General features: G+C 44.1%; 1 protein-coding gene across 1 annotated transcript in view; it reads right to left on the bottom strand.

Annotated features, from left to right (window-relative positions):
• Window positions 1-27716, bottom strand: part of SLC15A1 (solute carrier family 15 member 1) — a 110502-nt gene that overhangs the window by 45059 nt on the left and 37727 nt on the right. Inside the window, exons 12-15 of the mRNA XM_082246160.1 lie at window positions 24497-24529; window positions 23878-23966; window positions 16627-16708; window positions 11205-11336 (exon numbers count right to left, since the gene is read on the bottom strand). Of these exons, the coding sequence (XP_082102286.1) occupies window positions 11205-11336; window positions 16627-16708; window positions 23878-23966; window positions 24497-24529 (336 nt within the window). The remainder of the gene's footprint in view (window positions 1-11204; window positions 11337-16626; window positions 16709-23877; window positions 23967-24496; window positions 24530-27716) is intronic.

Raw genomic sequence — 27716 nt, 5'->3', positions numbered from 1 at the left:
TCCTCCTACTCCTCATCCTGCCTTTGGGGGTACAAAAAATAGTAATCGGGGCCTAGTCTGGGTCTGTACGTGTGAGATACATACACCTTTTGATATCATATTTTCTATTCCACTATTCAATCTACACCCTTGGGGTAAAAACAATTAAATTGTTGGATAGTCTGTATCGGTACGTGTGAGATACACCTTTCCAATTTTTGGGGCGCATCTCATACCGCCGAGGATTGCAGGGTGCTTCAGTGTGCCTCCTGCCTGTTCCAAATTCCTCCTACTCCTCATCCTGCATTTGGGGGTACAAAAAATAGTAATCGGGGCCTAGTCTGGGTCTGTACGTGTGAGATACATACACCTTTTGATATCATATTTTCTATTCCGCTATTCAATCTACACCCTTGGGGTAAAAACAATTAAATTACGGGATAGTCCGTATCGGTACGTGTGAGATACACCTTTCCAATTTTTGGGGCGCATCTCATATCGCTGAGGATTTCAGGGTGCTTCAGTTTGCCTCCTGCCTGTTCCGAACTCCTCCTACTCCTCATCCTGCCTTTGGGGTACAAAAAATAGTAATCCGGGCCTAGTCTGGGTCTGTACGTGTGAGATACATACACCTTTTGATATCATATTTTCTATTCCGCTATTCAATCTACACCCTTGGGGTAAAAACAATTAAATTGCGGGATAGTCTGTATCGGTACGTGTGAGATACACCTTTCCAATTTTTGGGGCGCATCTCATACAGCCGAGGATTGCAGGGTGCTTCAGTGTGCCTCCTGCCTGTTCCGAACTCCTCCTACTCCTCATCCTGCCTTTGGGGGTACAAAAAATAGTAATCGGGGCCTAGTCTGGGTCTGTACGTGTGAGATAGATACACCTTTTGATATCATATTTTCTATTCCGCTATTCAATCTACACCCTTGGGGTAAAACCATTAAATTGCGGGATAGTCTGTATCGGTACGTGTGAGATACACCTTTCCAATTTTTGGGGCGCATCTCATACCGCAGAGGATTGCAGGGTGCTTCAGTGTGCCTCTTGCCTGTTCCGAACTCCTCCTACTCCTCATCCTGCCTTTGGGGGTACAAAAAATAGTAATCGGGGCCTAGTCTGGGTCTGTACGTGTGAGATACATACACCTTTTGATATCATATTTTCTATTCCGCTATTCAATCTACACCCTTGGGGTAAAAACAATTAAATTGCGGGATAGTCTGTATCGGTACGTGTGAGATAAACCTTTCAAATTTTGGGAGCGCATCTTCCACCACTGAGGATTGCAGGGTGCTTCAGTGTGCCTCCTGTTGGGACCTCCTCCTACTCCTCATCCTCATCCTGCCTTTAGGGTACAAAAAATTGTAATCGGGGCCTAGTCTGTGTTTGTACGTGTGAGATACACCGTTTTATAAATTTTTTTCTATTCCGCTATTCAATATACACCCTGTTTGAGTGTAAAAAATTAAATTACGGCATAGTCTGTATCGGTACATGTGAGATACACCTTTTTAAATTTGTTTGGCGCATCTCCTTCCACCGCCGAGGATTGCAGGGCGCTTCAGTTTGCCTCCTGTTCCGAACTCCTCCTACTCCTCTTCCTCATCCTGCCTTTAGGGTACAAAAAATTGTGATCGGGGCCTAGTCTGTGTTTGTACGTGTGAGATACACCGTTTTGTAAAATTTTTTCTATTCTGCTATTCAATATACACCCTGTTTGAGTGTAAAAAATTAAATTACGGCATAGTCTGTATCGGTACATGTGAGATACACCTTTTTAAATTTGTTTTGCGCATCTCCTTCCACCGCCGAGGATTGTAGGGCGCTTCAGTTTGCCTCCTGTTCCAAACTCCTCCTACTCCTCTTCCTCATCCTCCCTTTAGGGTACAAAAAATTGTAATCGGGGCCTAGTCTGTGTTTGTACGTGTGAGATACACCGTTTTTTATCCTTTTTTCTATTCCGCTATTCAATATACACCCTTTTGGGGTAAAAAAAATTAAATTGCGGCATAGTTTGCATATTTGACTGTGAGATACACCCGTGCGATACTGTTGTTGTTTTGTTCCGCTATTCAATAAACACCTTTCTAGGGCAAGATCATAAATTACAGAAATATGAGGAGACCGTCAAATAGGGACCGTGGCCTGGGTCGTGGTGCTGCTGGTAGAGCTCCTGTTGCAAGGAGAGGACGTGATCGATCTGTGCCAGCTACACGGACAAGTGAAACACCTTCCTCAAGTGTGAGTAGGCGACAGAACCTGCAGCAGTATTTGGTAGGGCATCATGCGCCTCTAGAAGTGATGAGGCCAGAAGAAGTACAGGCGATAGTAGATTGGGTTGCTGACAGTGGCTCCAGTTGGCACCTGCAGCCAATGTCCAACCGTCTTTCACCTCACCCCCTTGCAAATCAGGCAAGCAGTCTGAGCCCCAAGTCATGCAGCAGTCTCTTCTTCTTTTTGATGACTCTGTCAGCAGGGTTTCCCAGGGCCATCCACCTAGCCCTGCCCCAGAAGTGGAAGAGATTGAGTGCAGCGATGCCCAACCACTTATTTCTCAAGATGAGTACATGGAAGGACCATCGCAGCACGTCTCTGATGATAACGAAACGCAGGTGCCAACTGCTGCGGCACTCAGAATTGTGGAGACCGACAAGGAGGGCAGGGGTGAAGACTGGGTGGAAGATGATGTGGAGGACGATGAGGTCCTCGACCCCACATGGAATGAAGGTCATGCAGGTGACCTGAGTAGTTTGGAGGAAGAGGCGGTGGTCGCACAGAGCCACCAGCACAGCAGAAGAGGGAGCAGGGTGCAGAAGCGGAGTGGCCGTGCCCTAGACACTACGCCTGCTACTGCCCAACGCAGCAAGGGAACGAGCGCACCAAAGCCAGCTCAAAGGAGTTCTCTAGCGTGGAAGTTCTTCAGAAAATGTGCTGATGACAGGACACGAGTGGTTTGCACCCTGTGCAATCAGAGCCTGAAGCGAGGCATAAACCTTCTCAACCTGAGCACAACCTGCATGATCAGGCATCTAAGTGCAAAGCACGAGCTGCAGTGGAGTAGACACCTTCAAAACCAAGAAAGGTCTCTGGCTCCTCCTGCTTCCTCTTCTGCTGCAGTCTCGGCCTCTCCATCCACCTCTGTAGTGATACCGGCACCTGCCATCCCGCAAACAGACGATCTGTCAGCAACACCACCACCTGGGTCACCAACCATCTCCACAATTTCCCGTGGAAGCGTTCAGCTTTCCATCTCCCATACACTTCAGAGGAAGAGGAAGTACCCCCCTACCCACCCGCGATCCCTGGCCCTGAATGCCAGCATTTCAAAATTCTTGGCCTTTGAAATGCTGTCATTCCGTCTGGTGGAGACGCACAGTTTTAAAAGCCTTATGTCGGTGGCTGTCCCACAGTACGTCGTGCCCAGCCGCCACTACTTTTCCAGGCAAGCCATCCCTTCCCTGCACAACCAAGTGGGGGAAAAAATCAGGTGTGCACTGCGCAACGCCATCTGTGGCAAGGTCCACCTAACTACCGATACGTGGACCAGTAAGCACGGTCAGGGGCGTTATATCTCCCTAACGGCACACTGGGTAAATGCAGTGGCGGATGGGCCTGAGGCGGATAGCAATTTGGCGCACATCCTTCCATCACCGAGGATTGCAGGGCGCTTCAGTTTGCCTCCTGTTCCTAACTCCTCCTACTCCGCTTCGTCATCCTCTACCGCTTCCTCATCCGGTCAGCGTAACACCTTCACCACCAACTTCAGCACAGCCAGGGGTAAACGACAGCAGGCAGTTTTAAAACTTGCCTGTTTGGGGGAAAAACCACACACCGCGCAGGAGTTGTGGAGGAGCATGGAACAGCAGACAAATGAGTGGTTGCTGCCAGCGAGCCTCAAGCCCGGCCTGGTGGTGTGTGATAATGGGCGAAATCTTATAGAAGCTCTGGGCCTAGCCAGTTTGACGCACATCCCTTGCCTGGCGCATGTGCTGAATTTGGTGGTGCAGAGGTTCCTTAAAAATTACCCCGATATGTCAGAGCTGCTGCAGAAAGTGTGGGCCGTCTGTGCGCACTTTCGGCGTTCTCACCCTGCTGCTGCTCGCCTGTCAGCGCTGCAGCGTAACTTCGGCCTTCCCGCTCACCGCCTCATATGTGACGTGCCCACAAGGTGGAACTCCACCTTGCACATGCTGGAAAGACTGTGCGAGCAGCAGCAGGCCATAGTGGAGTTTCAGCTGCAGCACACACGTGTGAGTCGCTCTGCGGAACAGCACCACTTCACCACCAATAACTGGGCCTCCATGCGAGACCTGTGTGCCTCCACCAACATGGCCAGTGCCGATGACGCAGTTGTCAGCTTAACTATCCCACTTCTATGCCTCCTTCAAAAAACGATTCGGGCAATGATGGAAGAGGATGTGGCACAGGATGTGGAGGAGGATGAGGATGAAGAGGTAACATTTCCAAGGCTTTCAGGGCAGTCATTCGCAAGTGGCTCCGAGGGTGGGTTCCTGCACCCACAAACGCCAGGGACACAATTGTCCAGCAGGGGCACAGTTCTGGAGGATGAGGAGGATGAGGAGGAGGAGATGGAGGAGGAAATGGAACCATGTTCACAGCAGGGTGGCACCCAGGCCAGCTCATGGCCATCACTGGTGCGTGGCTGGGGGGATACAGAGGACACAGACGATACACCTCCCACAGAGGACAGCCTTTCGTTGCCTCTGGGCAGCCTGGCACACATGAGCGATTACATGCTGCAGTGTCTCCACAACGACCGCCGAGTTGCCCACATTCTAACTTGTGCTGATTACTGGGTGGCCACGCAGCTGGATCCCCGTTACAAGGACAACGTACCATCCTTAATTCAGTCACTGGAGCGCGATCGCAAGATGCGCGAGTACAAGCGCACGCTGGTAGACGCGATGCTGCTGGCATTCCCACCTGACAGCGGGGCCACAGTGGAAGCACAAGGCCAAGGCAGAGCAGGAGGAGGAAGAGGTCGCCAACACAACCAGGGCACCGCCAGCACCTCAGAAGGCAGGGTTAGCATGGCCGAAATGTGGAAAAGCTTTGTCAGCACGCCACAACAAACAGCAGCACCAGCAGCTCATATGGAACGTCTTAGCAGGAGGCAGCATTTCACCAACATGGTGGAGCAGTATGTGTGCACACGCCTACATGTAGTGAATGACGGGTCTGCCCCCTTCAACTTCTGGGTCTCCAAATTGGGCACATGGCCTGAGCTTGCCCTTTACGCCTTGGAGGTGCTGGCGTGCCCTGCAGCCAGTGTATTATCTGAACGTGTATTTAGCACGGCTGGGGGCGTTATCACAGACAAGCGCAGCCGCCTGTCCAGAGACAATGTGGACAAGCTCACGTTCATTAAAAAGAACCAGGCATGGATCCCACAGGACTTTTCCGTACCTTGTGCAGAATAGAGATGGATACAGACCTTACCCAGCCATTGTTCTATTTTTGCTCTTTCTCACTCTTTTGGGGTGTACCCTCATTTAAAATGACTGAAAAAAAACAGTGTTGGCTACCTCGTCCTCCTCCACCGCCGCTTCCACCTACGTCGCCGCCACATCCACCACCACCTCAACCTCCCTCCTACTCCATATGGGCCTCGTCCTTCACAGATGAAGAACATTGTTTTATTTTTCTGTTTTTTTTTGTTGTTTTAAGTTATTTCCCTATCCACATTTCTTTGAAGAGCACTTGCCATGCTCTTAACTACGTTTTGCTGCCATTTGCAGCACTCTAGCCCTTTCCATTGGTGTTTTAGAGCCATTTTAGTGCCTGAAAGTTCGGGTCCCCATTGACTTCAATGGGGTTCGGTGTCCGGGTAAAGTTCGGAAAAAGTCCGGGACACGGACCCGGACTTTTTTTTCAAGTTCGGCTGAACCCGCCGAACACGGACATCCAGGTGTCCGCTCAACTCTAGTCTTAACATTTCACAAAAGTGTACTAAAGCATTTCGTTCCTTGGTATCTAAGAAAGCACACATAATATGTCTCCAGGAAACCCATTTTACTACAACATCAACTCCTAAATACTTTGGCTCGGTATACTCTCAGGTTTTCACAGCTTTGGCTAAGACCAAGCAACGGGGGGGGGGGGGGTATTAGTGGCTTTTCACAACACCTTTTTCCCTCCTGGCAGAGATCAAAGACCCTGAAGGGCGGTATCTTATACTCTCAGGATATCTAATTGACTCTCCAATTACAGTTGTTTCTTACTATGCCCCAAACAAAATTCCATCTTCTTTTCTTACACATCTATTTCAAGTGATTGAAGCTCATAAATTAGGCACCCTTTTAATATGTGCAGATTCAAACCAAGTCCTTTATCCATACCTACATAAATCCCCACCCCCGCTGCATCTAGTCCTGGGAGACAATAATTTCAAAAACTACTCAAGCAATACTCCTTGATAGATTCTTGGTGAGAGACAAACCCCACAAAATGCCAGTACACCTTTTACTCTCATCCTTCTAAATCTTTTTCCCGAATTGATCATATACTAATCACAGTAGGCATGACTCCTGAACATATTTCTTCATCGATCATCCCATTTTCATGGACTGATAATAGTGCTGTATGCACTACGCTAACATCCCTAATCCCTAAAGCTCATGATTATACATGGTGTAATAATGACACTATTTTATCCCATCCAACTCACTCGGCTGATTTAGAAATAGCTCCGAATGACTACATAACTAATAATTCAACCACTGATGTTTCCCCATTGACACTTGGGAGGCTCACAAAATGGTGCTCTGAGGAGCCTATTACCTTAAATAAGAAAGACGTCAGTTACAACCAAAACTGGAGGTTAAATTCAATTCTTCTCACAGGCTTTTCCAATCGAACCCTACTCCTGAAACTAGATTACAACTCGATAAAGCACGGCTTGACTTTGCTAATTTTTTATCTGACTCTGTTGATAAAATCCTAAGTAAATCTAAACACAAGTTCTATCTTAAAGCTAATAAACCTGATACACTTCTAGCACGTACCGTTAAAAAACGAAATCGCCCTCCTAAACCGATTCGATTGAAATTATCCCGAGACACATATTCTAGTAACCCTGTAAAAATTCTCTATACTTTCCAGAAACACCTTCCCTCCCTATATAAAATGGAAGGCCCTTTTTACCAGACATCGGCAGACTCCTTTTTTTCCCAAATAACACTGCCCTCTATACCTTCAACTTATTGGGACAATCTTGAAAACCCTTTTACCGCTAATGAAATCTTATTGGCTATTAAAGCTCTGAAGCTGAATAAACGTCCAGGTCCTGGTGTTTTTTTTGGCCACATACTACAAGAAATTTGCACATATTTTACCTCCATTATTGACAAATGCATTTAACTCTCTTCTTAACGGAAATTCTTTTTTCGGCCTGAGACATTGACGGCAATAATTTCAATGATTCCTAAACCTCATTCTGATAACTCATCTTGGTCCAACTATAGACCTGTTTCATTGCTCAATCTTGACATCCAACTTTTAGTGAAAGTTTTAGCAACCCGACTAAATACAGTATTAGGCTCCTTAATCCATAGATATTAAGTCGGTTTTATACCATTACATCAAGCAGGAGATAACGTACAAAGGTATCACAAATTGGCTGCAGAGCTGATCTGTGTCTTACTGTCTGCATACGTTTTTTACCTTTTGCTGCTGTAGGTCTGCTGGCACCTGTTGTTCCACAAGCTTGTACTCTGCTCTTGCTGCACTGACTTAGCAGCTATGGGTGTCGCCAGCTTCACCTGTTGGTTAATATACCTTCCTTCCTGCTACTTCCTGTCCAGCCTCCCATTTGCCTCCCTATTAAAATCCCACTCAGACCAGTTTCTGGTTGCTTGAGCAGCACTTGTTTCTGAGCCCCTTTACGAGCAATCATTCCTAACCTGACTTCTCGTGAACTAATCTCTTGTGTACCGACTCTGCTACTTCTCCTGATTTCATTTGTCTGCTGCCTGCCCTGACCTTGGCTCGTTATCTGGCTCTCCTTTTGCTCCATCCATACATCCGTGCCTGAACTGTGTCTTTGGGTACTCTCCTCGCGAGCAGGGGGAACCTGGGGGTCATGACCTGGGGTCAGCACGCAGTAAATCCAAACTCCCATGAGGGAGTCCCTGGCAGGACACTGGCTAGCCCTTAGATTCCACACCCTGGGGGATCCCGTGTCACCTGCTCGCCTGTGGGCTCACATCACTACTATCGTGACATTAGGGCCACTTTATTGCTACAGGCTGCTAAATCATGGAAAATTCTCCTATGCTTATTGTCCCTAAATATCAAAAAAGCCTTTGATACGGTATCATGGCCTTATCTACTTTAAGTTCTGCAGCGTTGGGGATTTGGTCCCTACTTCCTTAGCTGGATCTCATCATTATACAAGAAGCCGAGAGCCTATGTCAAATATGCAGGATATAAATCTAACCCCTTTGAAATATGCAGAGGCACACGTCAGGGATGCTGTCTATCCCCAGTTTTATTTGCTTTACTTATAGAATCCCCTAGCCCAATCGATTTGTTTTGATCCTTCAATTTAGGGTCTTGAACTTGCTGGTCATCAACATAAACTTTGTTTATTCGCTGATGATATCCTAATTTTTATGTCTTCCCCGCATATTTCAGCTCCTAACCTCAGAAAACCTGAATGTTTTGCCCATATTTCAGGTCTTACCATCAAAGTTTATAAATCTACAGCATTAAACATATATCTATACTCTTCTGATTTACAAAAATTACAAGCATCCCTCCCTTTTTCATGGTCGTCCTCTCACCTGCCTTACCTAGGTGTTACACTTCCAACTAATCTCTCTGGGCTTTAGGCTGCTAATTTTTGATTGGTATTATGCCAAATGAATAACCTATTATCACAATGGTCTTCTCTTCCCTTATTTTGGATGAGTAAAATTAATGTTTTTATGATGGTGATTTTACCTAAAATGCTTTATCTCTTCCGAGTCCTACCTATTTCAGTCCCAGCATACTTTTTAAGGATAATACAACACAAAGCAACTGCTTTTGTCTGGGGCTCTTTAAAACCCCAACTGCCGAAACACACCCTATACCTTTCTATGATTAGAGGTGGCAATGGATTTCCCAATTTTGCTACCTACTACAATGCAGCCCAATTATTGCAACTACCCAAATATCACGCAACCTCTGAAGCCTGTCTAAACTTTTATGGTTCCGCCCATCAGACCGCAAAAAACATACTAACCCTATCACCAAGCATCTTCTTGCTCTTTAGGACAAATTCAAATGAACACTTGGATTATAATCCCCACATATCCCACTTCAATAATTTATTAAAAACCCTTTTTTTTATCCTGCCTGCATCTCCACTACACTCCTTTTGAGCATGGTCTGCTTCTAATCTAACTCGATTCTGCAAATTGATGTCTCCCACCTCAAAAATCATGGACTTCCGAAATCAGAACTCTTTCGATGCCTTTCAAGAAAAAAAAGTTTCATACCATATATTCAAGACGGAGTTAGATTCGATGATGTATCCCGTTTTGCAGACATATGTAAAGGTGATCCCCACATAAAAGGACTGGTTTTGACTCTCTATGCCCAACTTATTGTCAAACCTGAACCACCTACCTATATAGCCTAATGGGAGTCTGACTTCAGACTTAAGTTGGAAACAACTGATTGGAATGAGATATGGGATGCAACAAAAATCATCCTCGCAGAATACAGTTGCATTACAAAACAAATTCTAAAGTACTCACACAATGGTATTTGGTCCCTGCCAAGATTGCAAATTTACCCACAGTTACCCGGCATCTTGCTTCTGAGGTTGTTCTGCCCTTGGGTCACATTCACATATTTGGTGAAATTGCCCGGTAGTTAGAAAATTCTGGAAGGAAATATTCCATATGCTTTTTACATTTTTTGAGGAGCCCATCCCTCCTGACCTCTTTGTAGCACTTCTAAATTTAAGGCTGACTAATCTCACCCACTCCCACATTAAACTCCTTCTGCAAGTCACTACGGCTGCGAAACAGACCATTGCCAAAGCCTTGAATTTCCCAACGCTGATAATGGCTGAAACCAAACATAGAGTTAACCATGCTATAATCCATGCCAAAATAGAAGCCATCACTCATTACAAAATTTGCAACTTAGAGAAAATTTGGCACCCTTGTGTCACACATTATTTACCCTCTAACTTTGATGAATCCTTATTGATGCCTTGGTGAAGTGTTTCTACATTCAAGCTTCTTGTATGTATATTAAATGCTTGAAGTCGCACAATACCCCGGAGATTATCTTTAACCTTATCCCTATTCTTATTCTTTCATTCTTCCCATGTGGTTCGGGTAGCAACATTTATACCTATGTTCTCTATAGTTGTAACATTATATTGATGTGCTTAAATAAGCTTCACATCTTAGTTGGTTATGATATACTAGATTTTTGATCCTTTCTAGATATTTTCAAGGACATTTTTTCTTATTTGCTATACCTATTTTTCAACTACATGGTATTCATTATATTGCTTTGTATATGTAACTATCTTTATACCCATACTTTATGGTGTTACTTTTTATTGTTGCATCTAAACCTCCTTGTGTAAAATGTTAAAACTCAATAAAACAAATTTGACAAGAAAATATAAAAGTGATGAAACATTTTGTATACCCACAGAATAAAATTGGATTTGTACAGGTACTGTAGATATGTTGTCTGTGTTCAATACAATACTCTGTTATTAAATGTGTATTTTTACAGAGGGTTATGTATAAGTCCTAACTACTGTCTTAGGACACGTTATAAGAAATGGAAACATGACCCCCAAGATATGAAGGAGATTTTTAACAGGAGGATTTGCTATAAGAAAGACAACTTGTGGGATGTATTTTTCTGCAAGTTATATTCATTTTATTATAAATTTCCTATTGTTCTAAAGAATTATCTGTTTAACATAAGTTCCCAGAGGCCACCACTGGAACTGGATTTGCTTAGCTTTTAACAAACAGGCAAAGGTGACCTGTATACTCCTTGTGTTAAACAGAACTAGGACAATAATATAGCCCACCAAAACTCTATAGTAGGAAATGAACTACTGACCTATAACCATAATATAAGGGTTATTCAGTATTCAGAAGTCAGAATTTGCAAACATAAATTATATTTGTATTTTCTTATTAGAGTATAAAATGAAAGTAACATAATACCTGTAGTGGGTCCACAACCATGGAGAAATCAGGAGGCTGAGTTTCTCTAAAGTTAACAGTCAAATTTTGAGTTCCCAAATTTATAACTTTAACTTGTATCTGAGTGCTGCTTGGAAATTTTGGAAGAGTTTTCTGTACGCAAAAGAAGAAAATTCGAAAGGGTCAGATCACACTGATCATTTTGTTTTTGGTAGAAGATAAAACATTACACTAGCTAATGTTTTGGGTTTCTTTTAGGATTCAAGTTTTTAATAAATAAAATAAAGTTGCAGTTCAACCTTACAGATCATAGGGCAGACAGTCCGAGGAAACAAGATAGTGGTACATACTAGTATGTGGTTATAGAAACCAGACATTGATAACAAAGATAGTGGTACATTGTATGTGGTTATAAAGAGCAGACATTGATAACAAACATAGTGGTACATAGTACATACACCAAAATCAGCTAATTTTGCAGTACTGTTCAACAGAAACTGTCATGTCAGTCCAGAGAGGAGCAAGGGCATAATGTGCTGTTGTAGAAAAGAAGGAAGTCAAGAGTGAAGAGGGGAAAAAGCAATAAGTGGGGTCAAGGCCGAATCTAGGTGGGGTGCTGGTTTAGGGTGCTGGGGTGGGGTTCTGGGTTGGGTTCACCCTCCCCAGATTTCAGTGGCAACCCCCATGCTGTTTTGGATGCTATGCAGCACTAAGTGCTCCTACTCCTCCCTATCCTACTGAGCGCCTCACTGCAGAAGCTCTGCTGAGACCCAGAGGCAGGAGCGATGCTATCACTGGTATCAAGGACACTTGCTCACATTTCCATCTGGTTCCCTGTATGCTGACCCCACCCACCGGCCATGCTTCCTTACACACTGCTAATGCACAAGAGAGACAGAGCAGTGAAAGTGCTGTATGTTGATTAAAAAAAAAAAAATGCCCGCACTGGCTGCTCCCTAATAGAGCGGTTCTGGCTGCTAAAAGGAAGAGGGGCAATGAGCCTTAGAAGGGAGAAGGGGTTTGGAGGTGCAATGCTGAAATGTAAAACTGGTAAAACTGTGATATAGAATGCGGTGATGCTAGGTGCAGAGGCAAGAGCTATGATTGGGTGGGGGGAGGTTGTCAAGGTGAGAGCTGTGGATTGGGGGTAGTGCTAGGTGCAAAGGCAGGAGCTGTGGATGGGTGGGGGCTGGGTGCAGAGTTGAGAGCTGTGGATGAAGGGGGTACTAGGTGCAAAGGTGAGAGCTGTGGATGGGTGGAGGCTGGTTGCTGAGGTAAGAGATGTGGATGGAGTGGAGTTCAAAAGTGAGATCTGTGCAGGGGGATGCAGAATTGGGTTGTGGACAGGGGGCGCAGATGAGAGTTGTGGAAAGGGGCCCAGAGGTGAGCTGTGAAGGGTTGTAGAATTGAGATGTGGAAGGGGACAGAGATGGATGTGAAATAGCTGCAGAGGTGATTTGTGGACAGGGGGTGCAGAGGTGAGCTGTGGATGGGAGGTGCAAAAGGGAACTGTAGACAGGGGATGTAAAGGCAAGAGACAGGGGCAAAGAGGTGAGCTGTGGACTAGAACACAGACGTGAGCAGTGGATAGGGGACACAAAGATGAGCAGTGGACTGGGGACACAGAGAAGATCTGTAGACGGAAGCACAGAGGACAGTTGTGGATGGAGAGTGCACAGCTTAGCTGTGGTGGGGGAATAAGATGAGGTGTGAACAGGGGGCTAAGAGGTAAGCTGTGGAAAAAGGGAGCAGAGGTGAGCAGTGGAGGCTTAATGTAAGGCTATACGTTACATAATCCTCTCCGCTCTATATGTTATAACTGCAGCAATGTGTGTGCAAAGTACACTGCTGTATACAGAGTTCCAATGTCAGACATATGTAATGTATGAAACAGATTGCAGACTGCAACAGCCAGGAGTATGTAATGCACAGCCTAGTGTAAAGAAAGCAGTGGTAACAATTATTTCATGTATAGTGCAGCATATAGGGTAATGGTGAGTGGAATGCAATGTAAAACACAAAATACAGATTGCGGAAGGATTACATAATGTACAGCACACATTAAATGCTCCTGACCAAACTCTGTATGCTTTGCTGTGGGGTACATGTTGTATCCTGTGTACTCATGGCCTTTGCATCTGTACTCTTGAATGTACAATACATACCAGATGACCACAGCGCTCTGTTCGCTCGCTGTACATTACATAATTCTGACCACTGCACTTTGTACATTATATAAACTTTACCCCTGTACTCTATATGCTATATTGTAATTACAAACCGATGACCAAACTGATCATTGTTTCAACAGTTGCTGGTTGCTAAGCAGTTCCCGACTATTTTAACAAAGTTCTTCTTTAACCACTTGCCCACAGCTGACAGTAATCCTACTGCGGCAGTGCGGCTCCCCTGGGTCCAGCGACGTAGACCTACGTCGCTGGACTCCTAGTGGTTTTGGCGGCGTGCGACACAGCGGGCGTCGGGCCGGAGGACACAGCGGGAGTCGGTCCTGGAGGAGGATAGGCGGCGATCGTCAGGGAAAGTGTGAGAAGACCCGCCTGCTTATGTAAACAAAGCAGGCGGATCTTCTCCGTGACAGACAGGGAGAGATCACTAGATTCAGCATAGCTGAACCTGCGATCTCTGTCTGTGTCACAGAACCCCCACACGTCAGTAAGCATGAGGCATACATTTAACCCTTTGATCACACATAGGGTTAACCCCTTCCCTGCCATTGTCATTATTACAGTGCATATTTATAGCACTGATTACTGTAGTAATGTCACTGATCCCCCCAAAAGTGTCAAAATTGTCAGGTAGGGGTCCGATCTGTCCGCTGCAATGTCGCAGTCCCGCAAAAAATCACAGATCACCACCATTACTAGTAAAAAAAAACAAAAATGACATAAATCTTTCCTGTAGTTAGTAAACGCGATAACTTTTGCGCAAACCAATCAAAATACACTTTTTGTGATTTTTTTTTTAACAAAAATATGTAGCAGAAAACAAATTGGCCTAAAATGTTAAAAATTTTGATTTTTAAATTTTTTTTGGGAATGTTATATAGCAGAATCTGAAAAATATTGTTTTTTTTTTTTTTTTTCAAAATTGTCTTTTTTTTTTTTGTTTATTGTGCAAAAATTTAAAATTGCACAGGTGATCAAATACCACCAAAAGAAAGCTCTGTTTGTGGGAAAAAAAAGGATGTCAATTTTATTTGGGTACAGCACCGCACGACCGCGCAATTGTCCGTTAAAGTAATGAAGTGCCGAATCGCAAAATAGGGCCTGGTCAGGAAGTGGGTCACACCTTCCAGTCTTAAACTGGTTAAAGTGATTGGAAAGCAACAAATTTAAAAAAATAAATAAATGGAATTGCACAGAGCGGCTGTGAACCTCCTCTTTTCGGGTCCTACTGCCAGTGTTCCTGGTCCCTCCCCTTCATCCAGTGCCCCCATGAGAAGCAGCTCACACCCGAGCCCTGCTGCTGCATCCATTGACAAAGACAGCGAGACCCAGAAGTGAGGGGAGACTTGCAAGGCGCTGGATCGAATGAGGGCTCAGGTAAGTAAAAGGGGGGGATGCTAACACCTAAACATTTTTTACCTTAATGCGAGGAATGCATTAAGGCAAAAGATGTTTAGGCTTTACAACCACTTTAAGGTAGGCTTCGACAAAAGTGTTCGTTCTCAGTCTATATTCTGTCTGCAGAAAAGCGAATGTAATGGAACAATTTTCGTTTTTAAAAATTATTGTGCTGAGGTTTATATGTATTTCTAAGACTCACACTGGCATAAAAACTTTAAGCATATTTTATAGGTGTAAGGACTAAGACATATGTGTGCTTTGCATTCATCAAGTAGGCTTAGGTTTTATTTCAGTATATCCATTTAAGCCTCTTCTACTTTCATTACAGTGAAGCCATACCCACCATTTCCCATGGCATGCCACTGGCACTGCATTATTCTAGTCCTTTCAGTGCCATGCGGTACCCCTGGTCTTTAATAATCCTAACACCACTATTTTGGGGGAGTTCTGTGTGCAGTGCAGGAATCCCGTAATAGCATTGTCCAGAGACGGAATCTGCACTGTAAACAGCAGATTTTTCTAGTAACATTGAGAGCCAACAGAGGCACGAGGATGATCTGGGGGTGGGGGGGGGGGAGAGAGAGAGAGGAGATAGAAAAACTAGGAGGGGTGACCTCCATATATTTGCTTTATTTGTGGTGGTGTGGTGTGTAGTGCAGCAAAGTCTGCACAGTGCACACACTTTATTTGGTTAGCATTACCTCGTTTATTGTCTTTGTCAAAATTTTAGTAGCAGTTCATTATGTACTGTTTTTCAGTTCGGAAAGCAGGCTCCTTTACTTCGTTCACTGCACCCCCAGATCAGACAGGCTAGATTGGGCACTGAGTGGGGCAGGGGTAAATGTTTATGGAGAAAATGGGAGAGGTACAGGATGGAGGGATGAGTGGGGGGGAGTTGGGGGTATAAAATTCTCCTATTAGGGAACTAGCACATTTTGAAAGCTTTAAGCTCTTGCTTTCTGTAAAGTAGAAATTCATACTAAGAATGCAAGTGTAGAGTGGGGTTAGTGAGGGGCTTAGGGATGCAGCATGGAGGGAAATCAACATAATAACTGATGTAAAAAATACAAGCCAAGTGTTCCCTATTTCAAACACTGTACACTTACTGTTATCTTTTGGTTTAGTTGATTTACCAATGGTAAATTGATGCTTCGATTTGCAAGGGAAATTACATTTTGCATTTGAGTTTTCCCCAGATCTCAGTGAATAAAGTGAAGCTCTACTAACTTCTATCATCCAATCGTGTTCAAGCAAAAAGCTGCTTTTTTTTTTTTGTAATACACATTTGCACATAATTGGGTATTCATTACATAGTGAAATCTCGCCACATTCACTAAACTCTGGGAAAAATTCCCTTGCAAAGTGCTACTTTCCCATGGCATATTGAGCAGTCTGAATAAGTTGCACAGCACAAATAATCTAAGGAGTTAGACACATCTAAAATCATATATGAAGATCTGGTAACAGCAAAAGTGCAATTGGCCAGAAAGAACTCAGAATTTCGCATAGTCTTAGCATTTTGTGAACAGCAATATAACAAACCTTTCATTTATTCCCATTAGGCTTGCCACTTCATCCCTTTAAAACAGAACACATATATACAGTATATAGCAATGGGTATGTGGCTGCTTAAATGGAGCTAAAGCAGTGGTGAATTTAAATACAATTGTAATCAGCTACAAAACATCGAGTTTATGTTTTGCAGATTATAACAAATAAAGTAATCTGTGTTTGACAAATGCCCTGTTGGCAAGGACAGAGGAAAAGATTGAACGCCTCTACCTGAAAATGTGAGAGTACTGCAGATAATATTACTGTAAACATTTCATATTTCTTTCACACCACACATTACTTACATCTATTGATACTTGCACAAGTGCAGCAGCAACAAAAGCCATGGCAGCAAAGAACATTCCCACTGTCATCCTCTTCAGAGGGCTGTAGAAGCAATACAGAAATAAAGCAATACAATGTTAGGACATAACCATTCACAATTACCGTGATTGTAACCCCTCATCTTGTAAAACAACCTATTCAGTTTAAAATAGAAATGTAACCTAAAACATTTGTCTATAGATATAGAAACCATTATAAATACCATTTTTAAATTTTTTTTATAAGCGATCACATTCCCTCGGTTTTCAGCTGCATAAGAGCTGGGGATGGAGAAACAGCAGAATACTAATCTTCCCAGTGAAGGGCTGCATGGAGAGGGTGTGTGATGACGAGTCTAATCATTAGAGGAGAGCAGGCTGAGTTCCCAGCATAGCTAGAGAACTGATTACGCTGTGCTCTCCTGCTTGGTGTGATCCATTTTTAATATTAAAGCAGAGGGACTGAAAGGAACACCAGGGATTTCACACAAAGGAAGCAATGCAAAGAGAACAGGATACTTTGTCATACAAGTATATGGTACAGCAGGCACATATCAGGAATATAAAATGTTGGGTTTACATATTTTTTAACACAGTTGAATCTGCAGCTGATATCCATCTATTTTCTACCCAGTTGGATGTTAATAAACTTTGAGAATTGTAATTAACAGCAGAAAAGGTCTAAAATAGTCTCATCCATTGTAATAATTGTCCTGTGCTTCCAAGATCAATGGACACAACTAATTGCCAGAATCTGAATTGGATGAAAATGTAGAAAACAGTTGCCATTTACTGGAATGTTATCCTTTATGGACCAATATTCTGCATTTATATCACAGTAATACTATGAACAGTAACTCTACTCCTCCCTCCCATAAGACCATATACCAATAAATTAAAGCCTGCCCAGCTGAACCTTCCTTTTATTTCCTTACTGGTGTAGAACTAACTATGCAAATAAGTTCCCCATACCTGGCAGTTTTACATCCGTGTGTGTTCTACCAGGTAGCTTCTCCTGGGTGAAGTCCAGCGGTGGAATCTAAGACTGTTGGCAGTAAGCACTCATTGCTAAAAGCCTGTACAGTGACTGAGTGGGCAGTCTCTATTTGAGCATCCCTCATGAGCAGGGCATTGAGGTACTTAAAATATTTCTCCGGGACAAAACCAAAAACAATGGAAATTTAAGACATTTCTTCTCAGAGTATTATCCTTCGTTCTCAGACATAACTGGTTCACATTTATGGGAATCCACCATCTCCAGGTACAGGGCGTTGCCATGGGAACTTACTGCGCCTCAGCATACGTAAACCTGTACCTGAGGGGGGTGGTGGAAACGTGATATCTTTTCCAGTGAAACCTTAAGCAGATACCTGTACCATGCATTATGCTGATTCAGGTATATAGACGATATTCTGTTGGTATGGATTGGTACTTGGGAAACTCCCAAAATGCAATAATGGTTACCCAAGTCAGCCACCACCTGGGCCTATATCACAGATTTGATACCTCATATGTCCAGTTTATAGTACTGGAGGTGATACCGGAGGACCCATGTAGCGGGGACTGGGACAAATTAATCTTTCACAAGGATACCCTCTGGATAGAATGACTTTAAGTTACAAAACCCCCAGGTATTAATGAAGTCCTATCATATAAACCATTTTTGTAGGGGGATTAGGCTTATCCCAATTAACCAGGGAATTCACAACCCTTGGCTAATATCCAGCAGGAGGTGGTATTCACCTTGGGCTATAAAAGAATAGAAACTTGGCATAGGCAGCAAAAAACACCCACTAAGTTAGTGGAATAAAGTCTTGAGATGATAAACTACCGTCACACAAACACAATTGGATTCATTGTAATATAGTTATTTAGAGGGTTTGCATTTATGTCTAATACATGTTATGACTGACAAAAAGGATGTCATTGGGGAGGAATTCATGGTTATATGATTTAATTATTGTTGTACATTTTTTTCCTTTCTGTATTTCTTTTTGAGTTTATCTTTCTATATTCTGTATCTTTTTGCTGTTTTCTATGTTTATCTGCACTTTCTAAAACGCTTGCTTGAGATGTTGGGTTTGCAGCGCCCCCTGTGGCTGCCTTGGGTACATCTGGCGCGGCCTCATTGGCTCAGTAATATGTGCAGCTGCCCAGGCCGTGGAGGCCCCGGGTCCCGCCTCACCCCTTTGTTTCCCATGGGGCTGGTCACGGAGTTGTCCACGGAAAGAGGGGACATTTGGGGTCCGTCTGCAATGTCCCTGAACTCTGCCGCGGGTGCCCATTCCCGGTGGGCACTGGGACTTGCTCAATCTGGGCTGCTGTCCTGATGTGCATGCATGGTGAGCTGGCTGAGGAGCGATCCCTGTCCAGGACATACAAATAGTGGAGGGAGCAGCGCAGACCATCCAGGCGCTCAAAGGAAGATGGATGTCTCTTCTCCTCTCATTCTCTCCCCCCTACTGCAGTGGAAGCTGATGGCCCAAGTAAGGAGCCTAGACAGGTATGAGGTGTAGAAACATTAGCCCTATGTGGCCAGACTTACCCTTCTTTTTTTCTCTTATGTACTCCTCTCTGCTCCCACCTTGCTATGAGAAATTACTTCTCTCAGGCTTTGGTTTTTTTCTCTCTCCTTCATGTATACTACTTTGCCGCACTTCCATTAATTCCTGGCTTACTATGTCCATAGGTACTGCTAAAACATTCTGTGTTGAAACCTGAGACCTGCTGATGAGAACTCCTTTTTGGGGCTCTATATTTAGCTTGGTAGCTGCATTTTCTGTACATTGGTGCAAGTCTAGGATTGAGGTACATTTCACATATTTTACATTAAAAATATTGTATGGGAGGCAGAGGATGAGTATATATATATTCCAACTTTAAATAGGCCATACTAATTTTGCCTTGTACACTTATGGGCTCTCAGGAAATAATATTACCCTATCACATGTGAGGCATGTAGCCCTAAAAGTAAATATGTAAGTACTACTAATATTATATGTTGCAGTGTATTACAATTTAAATACATTACACATTATTCTCATAACTTCCATAGCAGTCCTGTGTGTCCCCACATTTGGGAAGTGAGCCTATTATGGCTGGACTGGGGCCCCCCGGTTGGCTTTGAGGTTGAGCGCTGTGACCCTAGCATTGCAAATGCGAATAAGTGTTCTTTCTGTGGTAAATAAAATGATGTATCTTTGTTTATCTAGTTTATTCTAATAAATGTATTCTCTTATTCGAATAGATTGGTAAAGCTCCTGAAGAAGCGACCAGATCACAAAACATGTAGAGTGGAACTTATGAGGTCCATCGAGGACAAGTGAAAACCCAATTCCTGGAGGATATGTGAATCTTGGTGTATACTTTGTGATGCACTAGCTTGCATACATGTAATACTGTTCTGTAATGGGGATACATTTAGTCCTAATAGTATTTTAACTAGATTATGTATCTTTATTCAATTGTCATTTTGTATACAAATGTTTTTAATGTAGATCAATAAATTTGTTAATTTTATATACAGTGGATATAAAAAGTCTACAAACCCATGTTAAAATGTCAGGTTTCTGTGATGAAAAAAATGAGACAAAGATAAATAATTTCAGAATTTTTTCCACCTTTAATGTGACCTATAAAATGTACAACAACAGTTGGACAACAAACTGAAATCTTTTAGGTGTATAGACTTTTTATATATTCTATATACAATCCCAATTCCAAAAAAGTTGGGACACTGTACAAATTGTGAGTAAAAAAAGTAATGGACTAATATACAAATCTCATAAACTTATATTTTATTCCCAATATAATATAGATAACATATCAAATGTTGAAAGTGAGACATTTTGAAATGTCATGCCAAATATTGGCTCATTTTGGATTTCATGAGAGCTACACATTCCAAAAAAGTTGTGACAGGTCGAAATAAGAGGCCGGAAAAGTAAAAATGTACATATACGGAAACAGCTGGAGGACCAATTTGCAACTTATTAGGTCAATTGGCAACATGATTGGGTATAAAAAGAGCCTCTCAGAGTGGCAGTGTCTCTCAGAAGTCAAGATGGGCAGAGGATCACCAATCCCCCCAATGCTGCGGCGAAAAATAGTGGAGCAATATCAGAAAGGAGTTTCTCAGAGAAAAATTGCAAAGAGTTTGAAGTTATTATCACCTACAGTGCATAATATCATCCAAAGATTCAGAGAATCTGGAACAATCTCTGTGCGTAAGGGTCAAGGCCGGAAAACCATACTGGTTGCCCGTGATCTTCAGGCCCTTAGACGGCAATGCATCACATACAGGAATGCTACTGTAATGGAAATCACAACATGGGCTCAGGAATACTTCCAGAAAACATTGTCGGTGAACACAATCCACCATGCCATTTGCCGTTGCTGGCTAAAACTCTATAGGCCAAAAAAGAAGCCATATCTAAACATGATCCAGAAGCGCAGGCGTTTTCTCTGGGCCAAGGCTCATTTAACCACTTGCCGACCGCCGCACGACTATCTACGTCGGCGGTCAGCCCCTCACAGGCAAAGTGACGTAGGGCTACGTCACTAGCTTGTGAGGGTCTAGGGAGCGAGCGCGCGCCCCCGGAGGCGCGCTCCCGCTCCCGAGTGGTCACGGACCCCCCCGCGCGCGTGACCGGCGGACCCGATGTCCGCCGGCCACTCTGCGATCGGCGGGGGAGAGGGAGAATGTCAGGCAGCTTGTGTAAACAAGCTGCCTGTCATTCTCCTCGCTGTATGAGAGCTGATCATCTGGATCTACTATGTAGATCCGTTGATCAGTCTGCATACAGCTGAAGCCCCAGCCAATCACAGTTAGAATCACGCCCCTAGGGACACACACAGCCCCTCCCTCTCAAATAAAGTTAACCCCTTCACTACCAGTGTATTTTTACAGTAACAGTGCATATATATAGCACTGATTACTGTAGAAATGTCACTGGTAACCCCAAAAGTGTCAAAAATGTCAGTCAAGGGTCCGATCTGTCCGCCGCAATGTCGCAGTACCGCAAAAAAAATCGCAGATCGCCGCCATTACGCGTTAAAAAAAAAACAACAAAAATGACAAAAATCTTTCCCTTAGTTAGTAAACACAATAACTTTTGCGCAAACCAATCAAAATACGCTTTTTGCGATTTTTTTTACCAAACATAGGTAGCATAAAACAAATTGGCCGAAAATTTTAAAAAATTTTGATTTTTAAATTTTTTTTGGGGGGAATTTCATATAAAAAAAAGGGAAAAATATTGCTATTTTTGCAAAATGGACGCTCTTTTTTTGTTTATAGCGCGTGATCAAAAAATCGCACAGGTGATCAAATACCGCCAAAAGAAAGCTCTGTTTGTGGGAAAAAAAGGACGCCAAATTCGTTTAGGTACAGCGTCGCACGACCGCGCAATTCTCCGTTAAAGTCACGCAGTGCCGAATCGCAAAATACCCCCTGGTCGGAATGGGGGTAAAATCTTCCGGGGCTTAAGTGGTTAAAATGGACTGTAGCAAAGTGGAAAACTGTTCTGTGATCAGACGAATCAAAATTTGAAGTTCTTTTTGGAAAACTGGGAAGCCATGTCATCCGGACTAAAGAGGACAAGGACAACCCAAGTTGTTATCAGCGCTCAGTTCAGAAGCCTGCATCTTTGATTGTATGGGGTTGCATGAGTGTGTGTGGCATGGGCAGCTTACACATCTGGAAAGGCACCATCAATGCTGAAAGGTATATCCAAGTTCTAGAACAACATATGCTCCCATCCAGACGTCGTCTTTCAGGGAAGACCTTGCATTTTCCAACATGACAATGCCAAACCACATATTGCATCAATTAGAACATCATGGCTGCGTAGAAGAAGAATCCGGGTACTGAAATGGCCAGCCTGCAGTCCAGATCTTTCACTCATAGAAAACATTTGGCGCATCATAAAGAAGAAGATGCCTCTTTTCTCCTCAGTCCCCAGACGTTTGCAGACTGTTATAAAAAGAAGAGGGGATGCCACACAGTTGCAAACATGGCCTTGTCTCAACTTTTTTGAGATGTGTTGATGCCATGAAATTTAAAATCAACTTATTTTTCCCTTAAAATTATCCATTTTCTCAGTTTAAATATTTGATATGTCACCTATGTTGTATTCTGAATAAAATATTGAAGTTTGGAACTTCCACATCATTGCATTCTGTTTTTTTTTCACAATTTTTACAGTGTCCCAACTTTTTTGGAATCGGGTTTGTATGTGCCTATATAGTCCATGATCTTCTTTGGATTCCTTCCTTCCCAGCGTGGTCAGTTTGTTGGCTGTGCTAGGAGAACAGCTTGCCTGTCCAATGATCAGACTTTTGCTGACACATACCCCTGCACAACCATTTATTGGGAAGATCAGTGTCCTACTGTTTTGTCTACCTTTAGCTCCCTAAGTCCCGTAAGCAGCTGAAAACAGAGATTATGTGATGACTTATAACAGAAAAAAAAAGGAAATAAGATACTTATTGTGTATATACAGACACAAATGTTCTGGCTTTCATTTATTTTTTAAAACGAAATGGGTTATTTTAAAAGGGAAGGGTTCACATGTACTTTAAAGCGGAGTTCCGGCCACAAAATAGTTTTTTCAATAAAAATACCCCCGGGACAGTCAAGGCTAGTACATTCCACAATGGATAGCCTCTGTACTGTCCCGGGTCGCACTTACCTTTTAGAAGAAATACTTACCTTGAAAGTTTCTTCTCCAGCGCTGCCATTTCGGATGTGGGCAGCTGAAGCCAGCGCGTCCTCTTCTTTGTCCTCTTCTCCCAGAATGCGCCTGCACCGGCCACGCTCGTCACTTCCGGTGCGGGCGCATCATCAGTCCACAGCTTCTGGGCATGCCCAGAAGCTGTTTAGCAGGGAATGACGCCCTGCACCGGAACTGACGAGCGGGGCCGGGGCAGGCGCATTGATTCCTGGGAGCGATGGCGTTCAGCTCCCAGGAATCAATGCAAAGAGGAAATGACGGCGCGGGCCACGGCCACAGAGGGAGGAAGTGGAAGAAAGGTAAGTATATTTTCTCCTTCAACAAGGTAAGCAAACAAAAAAAAAATGTAACAATCCATTTATTTTTCAGGTGACGAAAAGCAAGCGGATGGCCCAAAATTGACTATGTCGATTTTGTGGCCGGAACTCCGCTTTAAATTACCTTTCTTAACGCATTATATAATATTACCGGGTATTCCTGTATTTAACCATTCACTTACGTGAAGTCCAGCTTGCATTTTTTTATTAGAGGATAAACCACAATATCTACGATGGGGACGAGAACAATGATCAATATTGCATTGATAGTCTAGAATAAAATGAATTAGTATTAGTACATGTAACATTTGTTTTCCTAATAGTTATTTAAATTCAAGTATAACTAAAGGCAAAACTTTTTTTTTTTTTAGTTTTGGATATAGTAAGATGTATATAAGATGGATTAGACCCCCTGTCAGGTTTTTTTTTTTTTGCTGTCTGTGCTCCCGTTAAGGAGATTCACCCTCTCTATTTGTCCTGTTTAGCATTATCATTGAAAGTAAAAGTAAAAGAAAATCCAAAATTTTGGGTTGTCCCCAGAAAAGCAATAGGGGGGAATCTTCCTATTCTACACTAGTTCTGATGACCCAGGTGTCCCCAAGGAATTCCTTTAACTTGCAGGGATTTCCTCTTATGTCCTGTTTGGCTATTCAACGGAAAGTGAAGGGAAATGTCTGCAACGAGACACAGATGGCGAAAAAAAAATCTGACAGCAGTTATAACCCTACCTTATTCTATCCAAAATTAAAAAAAAAAAGTTTTGCCTATAGTTCTACTTTAATAAATGGAATACTATCTTACCTGCATTTGATCTGGTTGAATTTGCAATTTCCCCTAAAAAGAGATAAGAAGACGTACACAATAAATGTATTGCTCTGTTCAGGTTACATTTATAACATTTAATGTTGTTTATCAAGAAAAGTATACTGAATACAGTAAGGGGGGCATTTTTCAATCTAGTCCTTAACCTGTCGGGCAAGATGGCAAGGATAGGTGTGTTACGGCTGCGGTGAAAAGATCAGGGAGAGTAGTATGTATAGATGGGGTCAGCTGGAGCTGGCAAGGATAGCTGCATTCTTGCAGAGGAGGCTGGGGGGGCTGGTAAGAGGAGAAGGGGTAGATGGAAAGCAGGAGGTTCATTGTGAACACTGGGGGTCACAGATAGGATAAGTGTGTTTTTTCAATAGAGTGTGGGGGGTAACAGGGAGCAGACACCTAAGGATATTTATAATATATACAGTGCATCCGGAAATTATTCACAGCGCTTCACCTTTTCCACGTTTTGTTATGTTACAGCCTTACTTCAAAATAGATTAAATTATTTTTTTTTCCTCAAAATTCTACAAACAATACCCACATAATGACAACGTGAAAGAGGTTTGTTTGAAATCTTTGCAAATTTATTAAAAATAAAAAACAAAAAAAATCCCATGTACATAAGCAGTGCTGGGACAAGGTAATCCAGCACCCAGGGCAAGGATGCCAAACCACACCGCCCCTCTTCCCTTAGGGTTAGGGTCAAGACGCCCACTCATTCTTGCAATAAACCATTTCGCCAAGGGCAACCGCACCTCCTGCCCACCCCTTGTCCCGGCCCTGTACATAAGTATTCACAGCCTTTGCTCAATACTTTGTTGAAGCACCTTTGGCACCAATTACAGCCTCAAGTTTTTTTGAGTATGATGCTACAAACTTGGCACACCTATTTTTGGGCAGTTTCTTCCATTCATCTTTGCAGGACCTCTCAAGCTCCATCAGGTTGGATGGGAGCATAGGCGTGCGCACAGGGTGTGCCGGGTGTGCCTGGGCACACCCTAATCACCCTGTGTCTGTTAGTGTAGGGCCGGCTACTCCCGAGATCTCCATCTTTGGCACTGAGGGTAGTGAGATACTCGGTGGAGAGGCGGCTGTGCTGTTGGCTCCAGCAGACAGTGAGGCTTGCCATGTGTGCGATACTGTCAGGTAATGTTACTGCTTGCAGGGAGAAAGACAAGCTGTTAAAACTCAGCGGTGATGTCGGGGATGGGCGGGACGGAACAGCTATCAAACACCAGCCAATGGGATGGGGTCTGGGCGGCTGCTTCATTTATGTGGCTCCGCCCCTTTCTTAAGCAGCCCAATCATTGGCTGGTGTTTGACAGCTGCTTGATCCCCCACCCCCGACATCACCGCTAAGTTTTGACAGCTGGTCTTTCTCCCTGCAAGCAGCTACATGACAGTGACTGTGTCACACACACAGTGGGGTACCAATAGGGGGGCGCACTGGGGGGTATCAGCCAGCGTCCTCTGAGAGATCCTGTATGGCAGTGTGAAGGCAGCTGCAGTGGCAGCTCCTTCAATCCATGCTGCAAGCGGGGGGCGGAGATGGGGCGGGATGAAGGGGGCGGAGCCGCGACTGGAAGAAAGGGGCGGAGCCTCGGCGGGAAGGAGGGGCGGTGCCTCGACGGGAAGAAGGGGGCGGAGCCTCGACGGGAAGAAGGGGGCGAGGCCTCGGCGGGAAGAAGGTGAGTGCCCATTGCCCAAGTGTGTGTGTTGGATAGGAGGAGGATGGGGAAGCTGCATATAGAGGAATTCATCCTTCCCTATCATTCCTGCAGCTGCTGAATAACTGATTGTCCTCCTCTCCCTCCTGCAGGAAGAATGGTGAAAGATCAATTCCTCTATATGCAGCTGCCCCATCCCCCTCCTATACAACTTCCTTTGCTGGCCCCCCAGTGCTCTCTTAACCCCCCTCAGTGCTCTTAACCCCCCCCCCCCCCAGTGCACTAGACCCACTGTTCTTTAGCCCCCCCCCATGCTCTTTAGCTCCCCACAGTGCTTTTTATCTCCCTCCCCCCTATGCTCCCTGTCCCCCCCCCAGTGCTCTCCACCCCCCTGGCTTTCCCTGCCCCCCCCCCCCAAGTGCTCCCTGTCTCCCCCAGTGCTCTCCACCCCCCTGGTTTTCCCTGCTCGCCCCCCCAGTGCTCTCCACCCACTGCACCTTCCAACACCCCTACAATGCTTTGCATACCCCCCTCTTAATTCTCTCCTGTCCCCCCGCCCACCGTGCCCTTCACCTCCTCCAGTGCTCTCTGCTTCCCCTGTGCTATCCGGCCCCCCTAGTGCTCTTCTATCTTCTATCATGTCCTCAGTCTCTGAGCATCTTCTGTATCACGTCCGTAGTCTCTGACCATCTCCTGTATCATGTCTGCAGTCTCTGACCATCTCCTGTATCATGTCTGCAGTCTCTGACCATCTCCTGCATCATGTCTGCAGTCTCTGACCATCTCCTGTATCATGTCTGCAGTCTCTGACCATCTCCTGTATCACGTCTGCAGTTTCTGACCATCTATTGTATCACGTCTGCAGTCTCTGACCATCTATTGTATCATGTCTGCAGTCTCTGACCGTCTCATGCCAAGGTTCGCCATCACTGCTCTATATATATATATATATATACACGCATGTGTGTTTGAGCTTTGGGGTGCACACCCTAATGCAATAGGCTGCGCACGCCTATGGATGGGAGGCGTTGGTGCACAGTAATTTTCAGATCTCTCAAGAGATGTTCAATTGGGGTTCAAACCTGGGCTCTGTCTGGGCTACTCAAAGACATTCACAGAGTTGTCCTGTAGCCACTCCTTTGTTATCTTGGCTGTGTGCTTAGGGTCATTGTCCTGTTGGAAGATAAACCTTCGCTTCAGTCTGAGGTCCAGAGCACTCTGGAGCAGGTTTTTTTCAAGGATGTCTCTGTACATTGCAGCATTCATCTTTCCCTCAATTCTGAATAGTCTTCCAGTTTCTGCTGCTGAAAAACATCCCCACAGCATGATGTTGCCACCACCATGTTTCACTGTAGGGATGGTATTGGCCAGGTGATGAGTGGTGCCTGGTTTCCTCCAGATATGATGCTTGCCATTAAGGCTAAAGAGTTCAAACTTTGTTTAATTAGACCATTTTGTTTCGTATGGTCTGAGAGCTCTTCAAGTGCCTTTTGGCAAACTCCAGGCAGGCTGTCATGTGCCTTTTACTGAGGAGTGGC

The sequence above is a fragment of the Pelophylax lessonae genome, assembly GCF_965119305.1.
Source record: "Pelophylax lessonae genome assembly, chromosome: 2".
Lineage (NCBI taxonomy): Eukaryota > Metazoa > Chordata > Amphibia > Anura > Ranidae > Pelophylax > Pelophylax lessonae.
This window is presented reverse-complemented; position numbering and strand designations above follow the sequence as displayed.